This window comes from Genypterus blacodes, unplaced genomic scaffold (assembly GCF_046128005.1).
Source record: "Genypterus blacodes isolate CSIRO-AG114 ecotype Tasmania unplaced genomic scaffold, CSIRO-AGI_Gbla_v1 ptg000248l_1, whole genome shotgun sequence".
In the NCBI taxonomy this organism is placed as follows: domain Eukaryota; kingdom Metazoa; phylum Chordata; class Actinopteri; order Ophidiiformes; family Ophidiidae; genus Genypterus; species Genypterus blacodes.
The window spans coordinates 17,315-40,000 of record NW_027467044.1 but is presented as its reverse complement, the minus strand read 5'-3'; the positions used below and the strand labels follow the sequence as shown (position 1 = coordinate 40,000).

Below are 22,686 nucleotides of genomic sequence, written 5' to 3'. Positions count from 1 at the left end.
CCTGACCCCTGACCCAGGTGAGCAGAGTGTGAGCTCACCTGACCCCTGACCCAGGTGAGCAGAGTGTGAGCTCACCTGACCCCTGACCCAGGTGAGCAGAGTGTGAGCTCACCTGACCCCTGACCCCTGACCCAGGTGAGCAGAGTGTGAGCTGACCTGACCCCTGACCCCTGACCCAGGTGAGCAGAGTGTGAGCTGACCTGAGTCCTGGTCCCGTATGCAGTAGTCAGGCGAGTCTTCCAGGTAGACCAGGTCGTTCTTGCTGGGTCGTTTGAAGTGGGCGTGTGCGGCGGTGAAGCCGGTGCCGTACTGGTTGACGGCCACCTGCGCCGCTCCGTTGTACCTCTTACGAAGATGGTCGCCGGTGCGTCTGAAGTCGGCCATGGCGAGCCAGCAGGTCCTGACGCTGCACGAGCCGCTGACGCCGTGACACTTACACTCCAGACTCATGAAGCGCTTCACTGCCTGGAGGGGAGCGAGGGCAGGAGGGAGGTTTAGGGTCAAATCTGTGCCTACATGCAATACCTACAGAAACGCTGCCGCCGCCGCCGCCGCCGCCGCCGCCGCCTCCCCACCTTCCTGCCGGCTCGGTTGTTGTGCAGGTTCATGAGAGCGCGGGCGTCTCGCTCCTTCCTCTCCTTGGCGTCCACGAAGGCCTGGCTGAAGCGCATGGCGTGCTCCACGTGGTCGCTGCAGCCGCCCCAGTCGAAGGAGCCCTTGGCGTCCCTGGAGGAGCCCTTCTTAGTGGGGTCGCAGGAGCAGGAGTCCAGATCGCCCTGGCTGCAGGCCCGGGCCAGCGTGTAAACGACCCCGGCAGAGGAGAGGGCGTAGACGAAGGCCACCTCACGGCTGCCTGAGGAGAAACAACACGCTCGCCTTCATTTAACCCTTAGACTGACCCTTAAGCCTGAACATGCATGTGAACTAAACCGATACAGGAAGTAAACACACACAGTCACATCTCAACATCTACAAACATCTGAAACTCTCTGGCTCTCTCTTGTATCTGAAGCTGGTTGATGATAAGAATATTCCCTCTGAGGTTCTGCTGTGACCTGCATGTCTGTGTGTGTTTGATGTGTCGCTCTGCTTCATCTCCATCCAACACACATAAACACACAACGCTTACCAGCAAGGCCCCGATACAAGCTCTGATCTCCATCAAACATGGAACTGATGAGAGATACACACAGATCAAAGTGTGTGTGTGTGTGTGTGTGTGGGACCTGGAGCTCAGTTGAGCGTGTCTAACGAGGTTAATGAGGAGGGCTGAGAGAACATGACACCAGAGAGGAGAAAGCTCCTCTGTAATTGTTTGAAATGAGCCAGCTGACATTGACAGTAAGGAGCTTCTGACGGCGCTGTGCTGCTGTAATCACGCCGTGTGACACGACCGGGCCGGGCCGGGCCGGGCCGGGGGGTCTGAATACCACACGGCTGATTAGAGGCCCCCACATGAAACGGAGCAAGGTGAAGGCTTGGCCCTGCAGGTTAAAGCTGGGGGCATGGGAGAGGAGGAGCGGCGGTCCTGATGCTCCTGAGGCGGGGAGGCCAGCCTGTTGGAACACGCCATCACGGGGAGACGCAGACATACTTTACCCGACCAGACGCACCGTGACAGGAAGCTCCTGCTCCCATTACCACTCATCAGGGTTCACACAGACGACCTCTAACCCTAAACCTGCTCAGTAAACTGATGTAGTGAGCTTTTGAAATGTTTCTTCTCTTTCTAATGTGGAGACAGAACATCAAGCTTCAGTCGCTCATCTGAGTCTGATTGGTTTACGTGTCACATGATGCAGCATGGTCTTCTTCACATGTGCTGTTGAGGACCTGATGACCTCCAAATGACCTCCAGATGACCCCAGACTACTTCACCACCAACATTCTATGACTTTTCCAAAAGTTTCAGCGTTTCTTTGCGTTTCCCGCCTGTTCCCTGACCGGCTGGACCTGAAGGTCCAAACCCGAGGAGACACCACTGCCCTGTCTCTGCTCTCCTCTGGCTCCTCTGTTGGTAAGGTTCTGGTTCTGGTCTGTCCCAGATGGTTCCTACACTTCAGGCCTCAAGCTGCTTCACCTTCCACAACAATACCTCAGTCTGCTGTGAGGGAGAAGAGAAGCCAAACAGAAAGACAGGGACAGAGAGACAAGGACAGAGAGACAGGGACAGAGAGACAGGGACAGAAAGACAAGGACAGAAAGACAGAGACAGAGAGACAGGGACAGAGAGACAAGGACAGAGAGACAGGGACAGAGAGACAGGGACAGAAAGACAAGGACAGAAAGACAGGGACAGAAAGACAGAGACAGAGAGACAAGGACAGAAAGACAGAGACAGAGACAGAGACAGAAAGACAGAGACAGAAAGACAGAAAGACAGAAAGACAGAGACAGAAAGACAGAGACAGAAAGACAGAGACAGAAAGACAGAGACAGAGAGACAAGGACAGAAAGACAGAGACAGAAAGACAGAGACAGAGACAGAGACAGAAAGACAGAGACAGAAAGACAGAGACAGAAAGACAGAGACAGAAAGACAGAGACAGAGAGACAGAGACAGAGACAGAAAGACAGAGACAGAAAGACAGAGACAGAGAGACAAGGACAGAAAGACAGAGACAGAGAGACAAGGACAGAAAGACAGAGACAGAGACAGAAAGACAGAGAGACAGAGACAGAGAGACAGAGACAGAGAGACAAGGACAGAAAGACAGAGACAGAGAGACAAGGACAGAAAGACAGAGACAGAAAGACAGAGACAGAGAGACAAGGACAGAAAGACAGAGACAGAGAGACAGAGACAGAGACAGAGACAGAGAGACAGAGACAGAGACAGAAAGACAGAGACAGAGAGACAGAGACAGAGACAGAAGCTGGTGAGGATTCAGGAGAAAGCTAAATGTGAGGATGAAATTGAAAAGGACAGCTTGTGTTCAGAGTGATTGAAAAGAGCGAGTAAGAAGTGATCAACCAAAGCCAGGAGGAGCAGGCGGCTGCATGGACTTGATGAATGTGGGGCTGTAAAGTGAGACGAGGTGTGGAATGCAATCCAACCTCTGTGGAAAAAAAAGCAGCGGTATCTGTGAGGGAACTCTCTGTTTCCCTCTGATCATCAAGGTGTCACGCTCAAGCTACACACCGCTCTGAGAGACAGACGCTGCCTCAGATTGGTCAGTTAGGTTGAAGCTCTTGGTCAAACACGTTCACCTGTCTCTGTGTCCTAACGTGTAGATGAACACGCATGAAGCTGCATTCACACCTGGAAACACTGAGCTCATCTGAGTCTGGAGGGGGGAAGATTCAGATTGGTTGATTTCAGATTATAAGCCAAAGATCTCTCTGTCTCACCAGCTTCACATCCTGTCTGACTCCAGATCCTCTAAGTGGATCAGGACTCTGTCTTTGTAACGACGCTCCTTCTTCTGCTGACCTGAACTCAAACAGCAGCACTAACACAACAGCTTACAGGGAAATTTGAGCTGAACCTCCACAACCTTTAAACCCTGTTTCCTCTGGCCCGTCCTACACAGAGGGCTCACAGGGGTCACAGGGGTCACGGGGCCACTACAGAACAGCATAGCACTTCCCCTCCACTCACTGCGTAACAGCAGGCGTCCAAACAGGTTGTGGTCCCTGGCTGTGGTGTTGCAGTTCCAGCGGTGGTTGATGAACTGGTGCTGACACTCAGAGATCCAGTCCTTCATCCCGGCACCGATGGCCTGCATGACTCTGGGGTGCTGGCGGCAGAGCTGGCGCTGCTTGTTCATCAGCCCGGGGATGTTGTCACACATCACCTGGGAGCCCAGAGTGCCCATGTACCTGCAGAGGAGAGGAGGAGAGGAGAGGAGAGGAGAGGAGCTGAGGAGCTGAGGAGCTTCACACAGGACAGAACATCAACTCCTCAGATGGGACACAGACGGTTCGATCCTTCTTACTGGGATGAGAAGCAGAGAGACATTACAATGTGTGTGTGTGTGTGTGTGTGTCCCTCTCCAACATGCATACAGCTTACTGCTGCACATCTTCATGTATGTGTAAATATTAGAATTTCTCATCTTTGCTGAAATCTTAAAAAGAAAGCATCAGGAGTGTTTTCTTGTTAAATAACTGAGCTCTCCTGCAGCAAAGTGAGGTGACGACACACTGAGCACTCTTCTTCTTCTGCTGTGACTTACTACGATGCGTTCATCATTTAAGATGGAATAGAAAGACGCGCCGCTCGTCTTTGAGGGTTAGAGTACGCAACAGGCGTGAACCACGAACGAGCGCATTTAATGGAGTCACGGCGCCGCCACGCACACGCACGCACGCACGCGCGCACACACACACACACACACACACACACACACACGGACGGACAGAGTAAAAACACGCACTCACCACCAAGACGCGTCGACCGTCAGCCAGCAGATGATCCCACACAAATACAAACATATTCCACTCGGCAATAAGTTCATATTAAGCACACTGGGGTCCTTCAGGCATCTGGACGGAGAGTTTCCACGGAGCAAAACAAAACAATTAATAAATAATGAAGGAGACTTTGTCGCTTCTCCAAATCATTCAAAACAAATCCCGCATTAAAAATCAATACTCTCTGCATTGGAGTCTTCAGACGGCGAAGTGCGCGTCACAGCCATGTTGGCTCAGGAGGCTGAGGAAGGCTGAGGACGTCCAGCAGATTAGTGAGAGCAGCACATGAGGAGGAGGAGGAGGAGGATGATGATGATGATGCCCGATCAGGTTTAAATTGCTTTACACGGGAGTGGGCAGAGTCCCAGAGTGGACCCGAGTCCCGAGTCTCAGGAATGAGGTGAAGACGTGAGCAGTCTGGGAGAAATGTGTTCAGGCGGGTCTGACAGGAGACAGGCTTGGCTCAGGGCCAACAGGATGGACCTGAGGGGAGGAGGGAGAGAGGAGAGGAGGAGGGGGGAGAGGAGAGGAGAGGAGAGGAGGAGGGAGAGGGAAAGAGGGGAGGAGAGGACAGGAAGAGGGAGAGGAGGATCCACGTATTTCTTGTTCTACTGAGCTCATTCTGTCACATATATTCATCTCTCCAGGAGACCTGCAGCAGTAAACATGTCAACATGTCAACATGCACAGTAAACCTGAGTGATCCTTCCTCACAGGAAGCTTCCCTCAGGTGTGTGGAGCTCTGATGTGGGTCTGTGACCTCCACAGGTGAAGGAGCTGAGTGTGTTCATGGAGTTACATCATTTCTGTACAATAAGACAGTAACCTTCTTTCTCTGCTCTGCCACGGCGCCTCTCGGTGGTCAGCCCAGGTTCTGGTCTTCATCTAATCTTATAAATACACCAACATTCATCCCAAACCCTTCAGTGGTTAAAGGTGAGTGGCTGTACGTTGCCATGGTGAGGCACAGGTCCCACCCCTTTGTGATCTCCTCAGCCTGACACGTTGTTATTGTAGAAGCTTCTCCTCACCATCACTCAGCCTGACTCATAACTCAGGAATGACGGCTCACACAGCTCCACAGCAGCAGCACCTAAAGGTGATGTGTCCATTTCTACTGGATTATCCATCACAGTCTTTTGAAGTCTCTGGTGGAAATCTGAACCACTGTCACGCAGGATTTCCTCTATCTTTGATCTGAGCCTGCATGTATGTGGAGGTCCAGAGCAGATTAATGGGCCCGCTGGACTTTTCCCATGATCCCTGTGGAGGAAAAGCATGAAACCACACAGAGGTTGAAGGAGATCTCTTTGCTCCTCACAGGTCGATGAACAGGACCTGGCCTTCGTAGCGGCAGGAGTGAAATATAAATCAATTTTAATTGGAGTAATTCACTCAACATCTTACAGAAACAGATGGCTTCAACCTGAAGAGCATTAAACAGCAGAGACACACACACACACACACACACACACACAGACAGACAGACACACACACACACACTACATGTCACTGCAACACCTTTAACATGAATCAATATGAAAACATATGGATCTAATGACCAAAGACACAACATTCCTTGTATTTTTAACCTTTAAGTGTCTGGCTTAACTTCTTAAAATATAAATTAAGATGAAATGAAGAGCCTAACATATAAATCCTTTGTGAGGAGAACTAAGCAGGCGCAGTGACTGAGGCCAAACAACAGGAGGAACACTTCACTAACAGTCAGAACAGTTTCCGTGGTAACAGCAGGTGAATCTTGTCCCAGGAGGCTTTGTAGAGGACGAAGAGGACGCCGGCCCCCAGCACGCTCACCGCCACTGTGCTCAGGTAACGCAGCTTCCTGTTGCTGCGGTAACCAGGTTGAGGGATCTGACAGCAATCTTTGGCCTCGTCCATCTGAGGGAGCGAGAGGAGCAGATAGTCACACACACACACACACACACACATACTGGGACCATGAGCATTGTGACCTTGTGCGACCTCTCCAGCCTGAATACCAGTAAAGGCCTGACTGAGTGGGAGTTCCTGGTGTGTGTGTGTGTGTGTGGGACTGAATCATCACATCACAAAGAGCTAACCTGAGTCACACACACTTCCTGTTCACAGTCAAGTCACAGAGGAAGAGTGTTCGGGTGTCAGTGTGACCCAGAACCTGGGGAGACCAGCGGATACTTAAGTGTTCAATCACGTTCTCTTCTGGTAAATATGACGGGGAGCTCAGAACCCAGATTAGTTTAACTTCCCGAAAACTGACATCCAGCAACCAAGGAGCCTGTGGACGGGTCAGAGCTGACTGAGCTTCACCCCCACAGGCCTGCAGCATCTATGCTTACTACACACTCACAGTTTAACAGTCCAGTCACAATCCTTTCCGTGCTCCTTGGTAAAACATTTCAGTTTCATTTTTTGCAAATGAAGTATTTTGAAATCCAAATGTTACATTATAAATATCTAAACATGAAACTCTTATAAATCTTGACCACAACAAGTCAGGTTACATTAAAAGTAGCTGAAAGCAGTGAAGCGGAGGCTGCAGCATGTGACTTTGGTCTCCCAGGGCGACGTCAGGGCGGAGCTGCAACCTTCACAACAACTCAAGTTTGAGAAGCATGGATTTACATGGATGATGTAATGACTGGAGGGAAAACAGCTGACAAGGATCAGCTACTGCTAAGAGACTGAGAGGGTTACTGATCTGCTCACACACACACACACACACACACAAAATCGACACTAGATGGCACTGACGAGCAAGGTCCTTATTCACATTAGAGCTCTTACAAGTCAAGATCAATGTCTCTCTGTCCTTTTTTGCAATTTGTTTTTATTGAAGCAAACATTGAACATGACACTGAGCATACAGTCAGGGATATTGTGGAGAAATGTCTACACTTAGACAGAGAGAGGGAGGGACAGACAGAGAGAGAGAGAGAGAGAGAGAGAGAGAGAGAGAGAGAGAGAGAGAGAGAGAGAAAGGGGGAGAAGAGACAGAGAAAAAAAGAGAATAAGGGAGAGAGAGAGAGAGAGAGACAGAGGCCCCTCCTCCATGGGCTAGAAGCCAGTGGGTCCAAATGGGCTGCGTTGCCCATCAGATTCCTGTTTGACACACTGGACCGACGACCCTCACACACACACCTACCTCTCACTCACACACCTCTATCCAGCCTGTAGCCCAGCCTCTAACTGTCAGCCTCTTGTTCCATCTTAAACTCCCTCACCCCGCCGCCGCCTCACCCCCCACCCCCCCCCCCGTCCCCTCATCCCTCCGCCTCATCGTCTGTGTGCTGACAGCTCCATGTCACTGTGGTGCTGACTTATGGGCTGTGAGGATTCTGCCCTGTCAGGAATGACTCTCTCTCTCTCTCTCTCTCTCTCTCTCTCTCTCTCTCTCTCTCTCTCTCTCTCTCTCTCTCTCTCTCTCTCTCTCTCTCTCTCTCTCTCTCTCTCTCTCTCTCTCTCTCTCTCTCTCTCTCTCTCTCTCTCTCTCTCTCTCTCTCTCTCTCTCTCTCTCTCTCTCTCTCTCTCTCCCCCCCCCCCCCCCCCACACACACAACCTGTTCAAGCTCGCCAAACAAAATGTATGCACACGAACATCTCTCTACAACGAGCCTTGACACACACATGTACACACACTCATTTAATCCCCAGCAGGAGGACGAGCGTTCTGAGGACAGAGAAGAAGAAGACAGCAGAGGTCTGCATCTTCTGACTAAACTCCACTACACTTCAGGTGTCAGAACAGAAATATCCTCTGTTATTGACAGCACGCACACAAAAACACACAACCTCACTGGCAGAGGTCATTAAAATAAGATAAGATGATAACTGTGTGTGTGTGTGTGTGTGTGTGCTGACCTGTCTGAACAGTTTGCGGAGGCAGGTGACTTCCTTCTGCAGGTCTATAACATGGAGCTCCAGCTGGGTGCAGAGGGCCTGGGCCTCCCTCTGTGGGTCCAGAGAGAAGACCAGCTACATGGAGGAACACACACACACACACACACACACACACACACACACACACACACACACACACACACACACACACACACACACACACACACACACACACACACACACACACACACACACACACACACACACACACACACACACACACACACACACACACACACACACACACACACACACACACACACAGAGATCATAAACTTGTGCTGTAGCTGATGGTGGATCCACAGCCTGAGAGCACAGAGCTCCATGTGTACCTGAGAGGATTGTTGTGGAAAGTGGCTGATGACATCCTGAATGGTCTCTGTCAGGAAGCAGCACTGCTTCTTCATGCTGATGAGGAAGACCTGCAGCTCCTCACTGCAGCAAAACACACAGTGTAAAGGTTCAGAACAGTCAAACAGACAATCAAATACATGAATGTCATCTCTTCCCCCTGTTGATGTGACAGAGAACATGCAGATACAAATCAGACTGCATGGTTGTCACACCTGGATCTGATAGGGATTTACTGATTGGTAATCAATGAGTTGCTGTTAATGTTGATGTCGGTGATGCAAAATGAATCTGGTTAAATGCAGCAGCATTCAAAGTGGTGAAAGTTCACTGAAGCTGTTGCAGCACCAGCATGCATCACTCATATCTCTGCTCTCTGTGGGCTGTGAGCTTCTTCACATCAACAAAACAAGACCAGGCTCGCCGGGGATGTCCAGGCAGGACGGGGGCAGACAGATTGATAGTTTGGACCAAACTCTGTTAACATTCTCCATGCTTTTCTCTGGGGGGATCACCTCCACCAGCGCTCCAGCAGAGCGAGCAGGTGGCCGAGCCGTCCACCTCCTCCTCCTCCTCCTCCTCACAGCTCCACATGCTGTCACCCCTCCCCTGGAAACAGCAACCTCAAATGAGAACTTATTTATATTCATCAACCTCTCCTCCCCCCCTCTCCCCCCCCTCCCCTGCTCATGTGGGATATTGATAGCTGTTATCTTAATGCTACATTTCCCTGAGCAGCCAGCCGGCCCGGCCCTCCTCACACTCTGTCAGCGGGGCCAGTAAACACTGTCACTCAGCCCGTGTTGCACCCTGGCCTCCCTTCTCCCTGCTGTTAGTTTATCTAGGGAGCAGAGTGATGATGGGCCCCTGACGGGGTACTTAGCATCGGGGAGATTGCAGATGGGAAAGATGTAAAGATGTACTGTCCAGATGAGAATGTGAGAGGATGAGTTCACTCCAGCTTTAAACTCCAGAATCTATGGAACCTGTGTCCAATATGGCTGGAGTTCTATGTCTGGCTCATGAGGAGCTGCTCGCTGAGTTGTCATTAACTTAAAGGCTGTACTTTCTTCTTCCTGTTAGTGATTAAGGAGAATATTCAAGGGAAGTATTGAAAGTATTGAATTGTTATTGTTTTTGTGTTCCTTGTCCAACATGTTTTCTATCTTACACTGCTTTAGTAACTTTATATTTCTATAGTCCACATCACATTACAGATTATTTATCAAGGCTTTTGTTTTGCTCTGTTGTCTCTGGTCCTTAACTCAGACCTTCCATGTGATTGATGAGGACGTTCATGGCCTCACAAAGGAGCCCTGAAGAAGTGGTTCAGGTGTCCTGACCCGTATGAAGCCGGCCATCCTTCTCCTCCCAGAGCAGAGGGCGGATGTAACCAAGCAGCCTCGCTCCTGCCCACGACTCATAAAGTGATGGGGTGCGGTGCGACGTCTCTGTTTGGCCCCCCTGCTGCTGCCGCCGGCCCTCCTCTGCTCACTGCAACCTCCCATCGCCTCTCACCTTACAAATCATTACAGCTCCGCTTAAACCATTAGAGCCTGGCTCAGCCTGGGCTGTGGAGCTGGGGGGGGAGGGGGACAGTAAGTTGCTCATAGAGCTGAAAAATGACTTCCAGTGGAGGAGGACAGACGAAGCATTAGAGGGAGATGGAAGAGGGCTGCAAGAGGGGAAGGAGTTCAGGTGTGTGGCTGACAAGTGTTAGAATTGTTGCTATAACAATCAATGTTTCTGGCTTTATGGGGATCGTTTCTTTACTGAGACTGACAGCTTGGCTTACATCCTGGGTCCACTGAAACAGAACATGAAGAGTTACTGGAAACCTTTTGATTCATGGACCTTTGTGATTGTGATTGTGTGTGTGTGTGTGTGCGTAGTGGGTAGAGATATGTTTGATCTTTTTTAAGCATTTCATTCATTCTGTTAAACATCTGATAGTATGAGTGGCAAAGCCATGTTGAGTGGCATACACGGTGACGTTGTGTGATGTTGTGACGGGCGTGGTATGCGCTAATAAAGAAGAGTCTTCGTAAGTTACCAGACGGTGGCGTGTGTGTTTGTTCTCCCGGGAGTACTAACCGTCTTGTTGACTGCTGTAACGACAGACTGCTGCGGAGATGTCAGACGCTGCAGGTTACGGGCCCAGTCATGCGGGACAAAGAGGACCAGTATTCGACGGTGATGAGAAAAATTACGAACTCTGGGAAACGAGGTTCCTCGCGCACATGGAGACACGCGGCTTCAGTCAAGTTGTCTTGGAAGACTCCCAGATAGACCGAGGCGACCAAGAGGCTTACGCGAAAGCCGAGGCGATGAACGTCGGGGCATATGCAGAGATAGTGCAATGTCTAGACAACAAAAGTTTGTCATTGATAATGAGGGACGCGAAACGCGACGGAAGAAAAGCAATGGAGATTCTTCGCGATTACTATGCGGGAAAGGGCGATCCCTGCGTTGTGAGTTTGTATTGTGAACTCTCCTCACTCCATAAGGCTAGGAATGAAACGATCACTGACTATATTCTTCGAGCAGAGACTATCTTCACTTCATTGAAAAGAGCAGACGAGTATATCAGCGATGGGCTTCAGAAAGCCATGGTAGTTAAGGGGCTACCTGGTTTATACAAGCCATTCGTCGTGTACGTCACCCAGACAGATGACGTTGTAACGTTCGGCGAGTTTAAAACAAAACTGCGAAATTATGAGAAGTTTAAGGAATATTTATTTGGAAAGTAAAGTGTACTGGCAGATGTCAATGTTTTCAAGTTCTTACAACACTGCAAGTATGCTAAAGGGTTTTTTTTGGGGGGGGATTTTTGTTTACCATTATAGAAAGCTGTAAACATGTCTTTGACTGAGAGTGTTTCTGATAGTATGAGTGGCAAAGCCATGTTGTGGCATACACAGTGACGTTATGTTGTGACGCCATGTGATGTTATGACGGGTGTGCCTACGTGCTCTATTTATGCTGTGTGTATGCGCTAATAAAGAGTCTTCGTAAGTTACCAGACGGTGGCGTGTGTGTTTCTTCTCCCGGGAGTACTAACCGTCTTGTTGACTGATGTAACGATAGACTGCTGCGGTCTGTCATTTTCTCTTTGCAGTGTTTTTACTTGCTTGTTTCTTCTAATGGTTGTTTTTCTCATTGTGTTTTGTTTTGAATGCAGCTTTGGGTGAGAAAATTCCCTCTGGGGACAACAAAGTTGTCTTATTTCTCTTTTTCCTCTTCCAGTCATTCTAATCCACCCAACAAAGAGTTCTGAACCCTCTGGAAGAATCCTTGGACCTCCTCAGGTATATACCTGCAGGTGCTCTTTGTCCAGTGACGTACCTTTGGTCTGTGGTTGCCAGGTTACTCAGGGTGTCCATGTCCACTTTGTCCATCAGCACCTCATGCATGGCACCTTCAAGCTTCTGCTGGTCCTCTGGATCTGTGATGCCAATCTGGCAGAAGCAACACAATCACAACTTTCTTCACCTTGAACACACCTTTAACACACACACACGCACCTAAGGCGTGTGTGTTTGTGGGTCACGCTGCAGGCAGAGCTGACGGACAGATGTGCCAGTGATCCTCTACCTTCTCCAGGTCCTGCTTGTCCAGGGTCAACAGGTAGCTCCAGGTGATGCCACTCTCCTGTTCATGTGTGCGTCAGAAAGAAAAGACATCACTCAGCATCTAACCAAATCAACACTGCTGCTGCTCCTGACCCCATCACATCAGACAGATGTGCCTGCATGGGGAAACATCTGCACCAGCCAAACTCCAGCTTCACACATCACATTGTGTCTTACACTTGAGCTGGCCCTCAGTTTTATTCAGGCCAAGCTGATCCAGCACACGAGATCCATCATGAGGCACCAAGGCAAATATGTAAACTTCATTTCTCCTGACACGTTCCCATGCATGTACATGGAACTCTATCAGGAGTGCAGCTGTGCACCAGAGCACATGGGCTCATACTCTACTGCACTGCACTCTACTGTCCTGCACTGCACTGCACTGCAAGCTACAACAATGGGCTTACCTGTCACAGAGTCAATGAGGCACCAGGACAGACACTAATCTCTTCTCAGTGTAAGATTTGTTCTCACCTTCATGATGTCAGTGAGGTGGCCAAGGTCAAGGCCATGCAGGAGAACATCCAGGTCCTCCAGCTGCTCCACCCTGAGGAGAGCAGAGTTACTATCACAGGGACCAACATCTGGCCTCTGCTGCACACACACACACACACTGGTGGGAGAAGGTCTGCCTGGTGTGTTGAGGATGGCAATGTGCTGCATCATGGGGCAGAGACTATGATGAACACTATGATGAAGATCTCCTAAGCTCAATCATTAACACATTTGGGTGAGGGCAGTACAGGGACGAGGTTCACTGACCCCTTAGACAAAAGGGGGCGGGGGAACAGACACAGGTCCCTTTAGCCAGTGAGGATCAGCTGGGTGCCGAGTGTCAGCGAGTTCAGAAACATCAGAGCGACCACAGTGTAAACGCATCATCAGATGTGACAAACTCCATGAAGGAGCCAAAGCGTCAGTCGGCCTGCTGACGTGACAAGCCTGGAGACGGAGCCTTTCCTCTCACGGTGTCCAGAAGAATGTTCCATAGGAATTATTCAATGTGGCTTTTAATGGCTTTGTAGTTGACAGCAGAGAAAGAGGACCAACATGTTTACAAGCTGCAGAGAGTGATTTCTGCTGCCAGACACAATGGAACACACCAGTCCTGCTGATGATCATGACCCAGCTGTGAATGAAGGGACTAAACACCCCTGTGGGAGGTTTATTGTTGTTTATGTCTGAGGGAACAGTTGCTCAACAGCACCTGATGCATATGCACTAGATCACTGCAGGGGGGGGAGATGACGATGATGATGGGGTAGAAGGTGCAGAGGAGCAAAATGAGGCCAGGTCAAGGTTGTGTTCACATTAAGCAGTGTGTAAAGCCAGGCTGAGCTCGTCTCACCGTGTGTCTGTATCAGGCATGAACTGTGAGAGGCTCTTCTTGGAGGTGGAGACTTGGGAGGTACTTCTCTCCGATGAAGGCTCCAGAATCCTGAAGACCTGTCCTCACACAGACACGTTAGGATACGAGCAGACACTAGATCACAGCCGGCTGGTTTCTACAAAGCCTGGCTGAAACACGTGAGCGTACCTGAGCGTGTCTGAAGGTGAAGGCCAGATCAGCGGGGCTCTTGCCAGCCTTGGTCGGGATGGTTTTGTCGGCTCCCAGCTCCAGGAGCTCCAGCACGGCTTCCACTTTGCCAGACTGAGCTGCCATGGACAAAGCCTGGACAAAACATGTTGGTGTCAAACAAAGGCAACGACAGTATGAGAGCAAACTCCAACATCACAACATTCAGCCACACACAACAGTGGCATTAGAGTCACTTTACTTCCTCCATGACATGTGTTACAAACAACAGTCCCAAGTGCACCGTGTATCCACTCTGATCCTGGAGGTCCAGCTTCGCCCCGTGAGACGCCAGCAGGTTGAGGATCTTACTGTGGCCGTCCCTGGCTGCCAGCATCAGGCAGGTCATGTGAGACCTGGGAGGGACAGAGGAAGAGCGAGTAAGAAGAAGAGGAGCAACATGAATGTGGGCAGAAGAAAAGGGAGGGGCCATGAGCAAAAGAAAGATGAAGACAGATCAGACAGGAAATGAAAGCTAAATCAGATCAATCTAAGAGCTGAGCCTACAGGCACTGACAACAGAAAGAGTTAGAGGAAGAGAAACCAGAAGGAAAAGGACACAGGGAAGGATGTGTGGATGTGGAGAGGAAACCACCAGGGGGCAGCAGATACCAGACAACACACTGTCAACACACTGACTCCACTGGACAGGTCGGCCTCTTCAGCACCGTGAATCATGTCTGTTTGTGTGTCCTTCAACCAGCCACCTGTGTGAAAACGGAAAGTCCACGCTGTCCGGCCGAGCCACACACACACACACTCGCTCCTTTGTTACCTGCTTGTGTTTGCCTGCGTGTCGTGAATAAATAACCATTGATGAAGTGCTTCTGTATCTTATCACCTCTGACTCACACACACACACACACACACAGTGGGCGAGAAAGGAGTGACAGTCCTCAGGTCATTCATCACTCTGCCTGATGCTTTCCCAAGAACCTGTGTGTGTGTGTGTTTGTGTGTGTGCGTGCTCCTGGTATCTACAGCGAGGCTTTAACATGGATGTCTACACCCATAAACTATCTTATACTGGAACTGCTCCCAGATAAAGAGGATCTTTAACAGACAGGCGTGTTTATGTGGAAGTAGTTAATGTTCTACGTGAAAATCAAACACATGACTTCCCTTCATAGCTGTGACGTCTTTGCTAAATAGATTCCTCTGCACCCTCAGGTTGATCTCTTTTTCTCCTTTGGCCCTGATGGACAGGATGGGTGTGTTTGGGCTCAAAGTATTAAACACAACTTCTAACCTCCATCTTAATGATTCATTTATTTATTAACAGAGCAGAGAAAGCGCTGTAATATCCCTGATTATGTTAAGTGATAAACCTCAGATCAGGTTTGGAATCAATGACAAATATGTGAGTAGAAGAATGCAGTCAGTCTCTCTACAGCCACACGTGCAGGTTTAACACACAGGCTCTGATGTGACCTGCACCCATATGAAGGAGACTCTGAGCGGCTCCTAAAGGCCACAGATGGAGGCGAAGGACCCCACATCTGGCTGCAGCACAGCTTGATTATTTACACCAGGGGATGGGGGGACAAGCAGCTGGTGCTAATCGCTGCTTTGATAAGTAGACATAGAAGACGTGAGGAGGAGGTTTATCCTGTGCGCCCACATGAACCGTGTGTTCCCTCTCTGTTTAACAATGTTGGGGGGCGGGGGGGGCACCGTCGCCCTCTCACCACACGCTAACCCCCCCCCTCGTGTTCGTCCCTGCTTCTCTCCCAGACAAATATTTTGTCAGGAATGAAGCATGGATTCCTCCGTGCCAACACATCCCAGTGTGATGGCGAGTGGTCTGAGGCTGAGTGTGTTGAATATGTGACAGAGGGGCGGGGGTAAAGAAGAGCTAAACATGAAAGCCACGGGGGGGCTTTGACATGAGAAACATCTACAGGTGGTCACAGAGGATAAGTCTTTCCAGAATTTCATCTACACGGGATCGGATTCTTCGTGTTCCACAACAGGACAGGAAATAAAACTTTACACCCACTGGCTACAGCGGCCAAAGCATCGCAGAATACAAAGAGGGGAGAGCAAGTTTGATCTGAAGCCTCCGTGGGACCACAATCCTCTCTTCACTGCTAAGTTACCTGCTAAAGGGATCGGTGGGATGGAAAGAACGTTCACAAGGTTATTATATATGGCCATTTCATTTCCTTCATGTATGACTTACATGTAGGGTCTACAGTCTGGAGGGCTTCACAGTGAGGCCTGGGGCTGTAAGGGTTCATCACTTTCAACTGTCCCTGTACCTCCACCAGAACAACCTTTTGGACCCCCACCAGTCCGGCTTCAAGGTGGGCCACTCGACTGAGACGGCCCTCCTGGCAGTGACCGAGTCACTCCAAACTGCCAGAGCGAACTCTCTCTCCTCTGTCCTGATTCTCCTGGACCTGTCTGCAGCATTCGACACGGTGAACCACCAGATCCTTCTCTCTACCCTTGAGGGAATGGGTGTCTCTGGCTCTGCGCTCTCCATGTTCGCGTCCTACCTGACAGGTCGCTCCTACCAGGTAACACTGAGAGGTTCTGTTTCGAAGCCACGTAGGCTCACCACTGGGGTTCCGCAAGGTTCGGTCTTGGGCCCTCTTCTTTTCTCCCTCTACACAACATCTCTTGGTTCGGTTATCCACTCCCATAACTTCTCCTACCACTGCTATGCTGATGACACCCAGCTGATTCTGTCGTTTCCTCCTTCTGACGCCCAAGTGGAGACGCGCATCGCTGCTTGCCTGGCAGACATCTCGGGGTGGATGTCGAAGCACCACCTGAAGCTCAACCTGGACAAGACTGAGATGGTGTTTCTCCCAGGGAAGGGCTGCCCGCACCGAGACCTGGCCATCACCATAGATGACTCCGTGGTGACGTCTACTCGGACCGCGAGGAATCTGGGTGTGACCCTGGACGACCAACTGTCGTTCGCGGCAAACATCGCTTCGGTGACGCGTTCCTGCAGATTCCTCCTCTACAACATCCGGAGGATCCGTCCCTTCCTCACCGACAAGGCAGCGCAGGTGCTGATCCAGGCTCTTGTCATCTCCCGCCTGGACTACTGCAACTCCCTCCTTGCTGGCGCCCCGGCTTCCGCCATCAGACCTCTGGAGCTCGTCCAGAAAGCTGCTGCTCGTCTGGTGTTCAACCTTCCCAAGTTCTCCCACACAACTTGCCTTCTCCGTTCTCTACACTGGCTCCCCGTAGCTGCTCGCATCCAGTTTAAAACTCTGGTGCTAGCCTACAGGGCAGTGAAAGGAACAGCTCCTTCATACCTCCAGGCTATGGTCAAGCCCTACACCCCCGGCCGACCACTTCGCTCTGCTGCCTCCAGGCGACTGGCTGCCCCGGCGCTCAGCGGCCCCTGCTTGCGATCGATGCGGTCACGGCTTTTCTCTGTTCTGGCACCTCAGTGGTGGAATGCTCTCCCGACTGATGTCAGGACAGCGGAGTCGCTACCCATCTTTCGCCGCAGGCTGAAGACCCATCTCTTCAAGAAACACTACCCGGATCCTCCCTCTTAGGACATCACCTACTCTGTCCTAGCTCTTCTGATGCTCTTGTTTTCTAATCTTTCATTTCTAATCTGTCCTTTTGTTTTTTGTTTTTTCTCATTCATCATAGTACCTAACTTATTGCACTTCTACTCTAGCTCTAGTTATGCTCTTAGCTGTTGGTTTAGGAAGGAAATGCGCTTACGATTTCTTGTGACCTGAAGTTCTTTTATCTACCTTTGTTGAACACACTTATTGTAAGTCGCTTTGGATAAAAGCGTCTGCTAAATGACCGTAATGTAATGTAATGTAATGTAATGACATGAAGCGCTGGCGGGCATCTGGACTCCACAAACCCCCGTATGCCTGCACTTGACTGATCTAAACCTGCAGGACAAGAGCTGAGGCTGTGGGCCATCAGACCTTTGATCAGAGGGGGAAGTTCTAGTTCTAGTCCTGGTTCTGTTGAGGTACAGAACACAAAAGGCTTCCACCAAATCCACACCTGCTTAACTTCCATGCATCCAACTTTTGAACAAAATATGAACTCCATTTCTAACATAACTCCTATACTTCATACCCAGGTTGACCTTCTAAAGTGTGGAGAACTATGTGAGCCCAGCAGAACCCTACTGGATTTGCTCTGGTTTAATTTTGTTTGTAAATTTTCTGGTGGAAACTTTCCACCAGCGCCTCGTAGGAAAGCTTCTAGAATCCATCTACCCCCCGCTGAAGCTGTGCATGTTTGTTTGTCCATGTGTCCTGATACCAGCCTGTACATGCACATGCCATAACAGGACATCCCAACCAAAACACTCATATACACACACACACACACACACTGTATGGTGCACGATGCCACCATATGGCAGGCAAACAGAGTGAGAAGCATCAAAGGAAACATGATACAGCATTACTCAAGGATTCTTTCTTTCTATGTGGCCTACATGGATGTGATTGTGACACAGTGGAGTGTTGTGTCGTGTTGTGTCCTCACTCATTAAGCCTGTTGGGATCAGCGTGTTTAGCCAGCAGAAGTCCCACACAGCTGGCAATGCTGTCTTCACTGCCCGACGCCATGCAGGAGGCCATCAGCACCGTGAAGTGACCTGGAGACGCACGGGGAGAAGCAACAGATCGGTAAAGAAGAGAGAAATAATATAAATGACTGATTACAAGAGCTTGTACCCTTTCATCGTCACGCCTGTGATTTGTGATCCATTCTGCAGGATTTGTTCCAAAAAACATATTGATTGTTTTCAGCTGTAACCCTTTAAAGGTGGTGTTGGTGCTTCTTGTCCCAACAGAAGGTAGAAGAAGATTTTAATCAAATCTAGGTCACATGCACTTTCATGACGGTCCCTAAGTGTGACAGACAGATTACCGAGCCATTAGGGTTTGCATTCTTGTTAAATATACTTTGATTTAATTGTGAAAATGAGGAAATGATTCATTGCACGGCCGACCAAAGGATCCAGAGCCAGAGCCCATGATGGAGGTGGTTAGTTTATCTTGCATCAGGAAGTGTGGCAGTCTGAATGATCTCCTTATCTAACCTGGAGAGAAACAATCTAAGACCCACGGAGACGCAATGGATTCCTGTTTTGTTCCTGCAACGACTGAGACATCAAGCTGTGTGTGTGTGTGTGTGTGTGTGTGTGCCCCCATGTCTGTAGCTGTGCGTGTTCCTGTACCTGTGTGAGCGTGATGTTTGTGTTTATGTGTGTGTGTGTGTGTGTGGGCCTGTGGGGGGTACAAACCAGACTGTCTGGTTTGCATCTGCAGAGAACTAGGGTAAATAAATTCAAGCCCTGAGAATCGGTGACGGCAGCACGGCGACCTTTCTCAATCGCTCACGCATTCCTCCGCCTGCACGCTTGGCCGCACGCCATCAGGATATGACCAAACATCGCCCTACTGTTTAATCGTTTCCTTCACCGCCGGCCTCAAGCATCAGACGCACGGACCGTGTGCAATTAGTCTCCACACACACACACACACACACACACACACACACACACACACACACACACACACACACACACACACACACACACACACACACACACACACACACACACACACACACACACACACACACACACACACACACACACACACACACACACACACACACACACACACACACACACACACACACACACACACACACCTGTGTTTACCTTCCAGTGGATCCACAGCATCATAATAGAACAGCGTCCTTCCCATTGTCTCTTTATGTTTTAACAGAGTTATTTCTAGGAAGCGAGCTCCTGCAGCTCCGGCGCCGTGGCTTCGTGGGCACATAAACGTGTCTCTCTCTCCCTCTTGTTCCATTTACCTAAGCTGACCTGGATCCAACAGATGCCTTCAATTTCTCCTCCTCTGGTGCAGGGTGTGTGAAATAAAAAAGAACTGTGCGGATCAGGAATGTGTTTCTGCGAGAGTTCCTCTTTGGCGTCATCACCATTAAGTAATGTCAGATGAGGCAGGGCAGAGCAGCTTCCCGAGCCGTCCCCCGGACTTTGGCTGCAGCAGGTGAGGAAATTGAAAGAAGCTGCCACGGGGAAGGAAAGCTCAACATGGACGCAGCAGAGACCGTCAGGAAGATTAGGTAAGGATGTTTAATATCCCAAGATGGAAGAATGACATTTCAGCTTGTTACCTAATCAAACTATCTCCTCTAGTTCCCCTAGAGGAGAGGAGAGGGGTCACAGGGGGGTCACAGAGGGGTCAATGAAGCCTACATCCATGCCTCAGCAGGGCCTTGTGACAGAACCAACAGAACCCCCCTTGAACAACATGTTCAGACTCAAAGCCATCAGGGATCCCATGCTGTCCCACATCAAGACCACTAACAGGTTCTGGTCTGACCTGTGCAGAAGTTGGCGTCGGCCCCTCGGTCCAGTAGCACCTTGGTGATCTGGTGATTGGCCACATTGGCGGCACACATCAGAAGAGTCCAGCCAAAGGTAAACCTGGTGTCCACGTCCATGCCTGTCCACACCAACGTGACATATACAGGGGAAGACATGTTAGACTCTCCTTCTGCACCACGTTCACATCATCACTGTTAGAACGGCTTCACTTCAGGATCCTGGTGAAAGTTCTTAAGCCAATGCAGCAAATAATTAAGTTACGTTCCAAGTGCTGCTAAAAAAAGCAAAACACAAATGAAGAACAGTGTCCTTTTTGAAACAAGGCCTTGGTTTTGCAAACTGTCTAAAGGTTAAAGCCTATATGACCTCACCATGACAACAGTGAGTCAGATTAATAAAGCTTCTAATGACACAGGTTGTTATTGATCGGCCCAAACACAGTACATGTTAATCATTCATCCCCAATCAGCGTTTATCAATGAGAATATTCCAGTTGATACAGAAGAATCTACTGCAGTGACTACAGGGACACACATTTACACAAACACACCTCAATCTGGAAATAAGAGCTCAAACTCTGGTCCGTCTGAGTCCAAACCTCCGCTACATAACGGTCTACACAAACTGACACATCATGCAGAGTACTTGCCGCGGTTCAGTAGCTGCTCAACGGCACCAACGTCTCCTTCATTGATGGCTCTCTTCATCAGTGAAGCTTCATCTCCTTCTCCTGGTTCACCTGCATCACTTCTCTGTGACAGGAGAACTAAGTCCAGTTAATGTTGTTATTGTTTAGAGACTCTAATGTTCCACACTGTAGCAATAAAAGATTGAAACGCGACTTTAAATTCTGCCCCAACTACAGTGAATAAGGGCGCATTTTTATTGGCGGCATAACAAAAATGGCGGCAAGCTGTGACCCAGTGACCCAACTCTGTGTCTGTGTGTGTGCGTGTGTGTGTGTACTGACTTATGTTGTGTTTAATTAATGTTTATGTTCCCTGCCGTCGTTGCCCAGGGTTACTTTCCCATAAAACACATCAATAACTCTCTAGTTAGTTAGCTAGCTAGCTAGCTAGCTAACTAACTAGCTAAACGACAGTGCAACAGCGCCACCACGAACTTCAGTCGGCGCACAGGTTTCTTCCAATAAAGTTGTTTCAGAGACAAAACAAACAAACCGCTTCCGTCTCCACCCTGTCAAAAGCTTCACCGCCGAAGTCACAGTCGCTGTCGCTGTCTCCATAGCCGGCAGGGACGGCGCGCTGCATCCTCACGCTCCTGTCCGCTCTTAGGAGCTCCGACAACTGAGTCAGGAGCGAGCAGGAGGCCGCTCACCTGCGCTGATTGGCCCGGGGCCCTGAACGCAGCATCACGCTTACTGTGGCGATGATGATGATGAGGATGAAAGCTTCATTCATTATTTAAAAAAATATCAAACCCCTCTGACCTCTGTCCAGCAGCCATGTGACGTCACATACATACATACATACATACATACATACATACATACATACATACAAGAGTGTTCCCAAAATGCCTCTTTATTTAATATATTTATTCTGTTTCAGATATTAGGAGATCTTATCACGGGTCTCTCGCTCTGTGGGGTCTGACGTGATTTTAAACATCTTGTGTGTGTCACTTTTGATTGGCCTTTGAAATTGATGCACTTTTATTGCTGTGGAGGAAAATGACCAACAGAGGTCGCTGTTTCTTCCGATTGAGCTCATAAAGTAGCAGCAACAGGGAAAGCGTGAAAGGGCACAGGATTCCTGTGAGAGTGAACACATTTGGTGCTATGGATTGCTTCGAAAATAATTATAATTACACATAAAAGTCTTGTCTTAAACATTGTGTCAAAGCTCAAAACCAAGTTAATTAACAGACCATTACTATTAAGCAGCCGGGAGGACGTCAGCTCCAACTTCTACTTGCGTGATTCTCTTCATCCCTCAGCTCAATCACTTAACTCTGGATTCTGCTTTATGTCTCCTTCACACAAACATCATTACATCATCATCACGTCCAAATACACTCTACAAGGAACTGTGAATACTTCCCTGTCTGACATGACCACTGGTGTAGCTTTGGGGAGACGGGGGAGACGAGGGAGACGAGGAAGACGATGTCCCTATCAGTATTAGGACAAGCATTAATTGTCTCCTCAGTCTGAAATGGATGTTGTGTGGTTTTACCCACAGAGTTGCCGTTATCTTTCATCAGAGCACATTTGGCAGGATCGCTCTGGTGTTAGGTCCATTTCCCTATCACAGCCTTTGTTTTGTTGTTAAGCTCTGTTGCCTTTCTCTCATTCATGTGTCTAAACACAGAAGTGTATCACAGTCTGTCTCACCTTGCACCGTATCTCCAGTTTGGGGGAATCCTAATACTTTCAGAGAGAAACACAATCCTACTGAGTATGAAGTCTCCCA

At 49.5% G+C, this 22,686-nt stretch overlaps 2 protein-coding genes across 2 annotated transcripts in view; both read right to left on the bottom strand.

Annotated features, from left to right (window-relative positions):
- The window catches only part of wnt2 (wingless-type MMTV integration site family member 2), an 11,439-nt gene extending 6,601 nt beyond the window's left edge, over window positions 1-4,838 (bottom strand). Inside the window, exons 1-4 of the mRNA XM_076171378.1 lie at window positions 4,384-4,838; window positions 3,602-3,822; window positions 576-853; window positions 201-465 (exon numbers count right to left, since the gene is read on the bottom strand). Coding sequence (XP_076027493.1) covers window positions 201-465; window positions 576-853; window positions 3,602-3,822; window positions 4,384-4,460 — 841 coding nt within the window. The 5' untranslated portion in view covers window positions 4,461-4,838. The remainder of the gene's footprint in view (window positions 1-200; window positions 466-575; window positions 854-3,601; window positions 3,823-4,383) is intronic.
- Window positions 4,839-6,144: 1,306 nt separating this feature from the next.
- On the bottom strand, window positions 6,145-21,522 carry asz1 (ankyrin repeat, SAM and basic leucine zipper domain containing 1). The gene is made up of 13 exons (XM_076171379.1): window positions 21,433-21,522; window positions 20,901-21,003; window positions 20,247-20,369; window positions 18,370-18,481; window positions 14,123-14,234; window positions 13,840-13,974; window positions 13,651-13,748; window positions 12,777-12,849; window positions 12,262-12,318; window positions 12,013-12,125; window positions 8,649-8,751; window positions 8,278-8,391; window positions 6,145-6,318 (listed from the first exon to the last, which is right to left on the bottom strand). The coding sequence occupies exons 1-13, from the start codon at window positions 21,520-21,522 to the stop codon at window positions 6,145-6,147; spliced, it is 1,407 nt and encodes a 468-aa protein (XP_076027494.1).
- Between the last annotated feature and the right edge of the window lie 1,164 nt (window positions 21,523-22,686).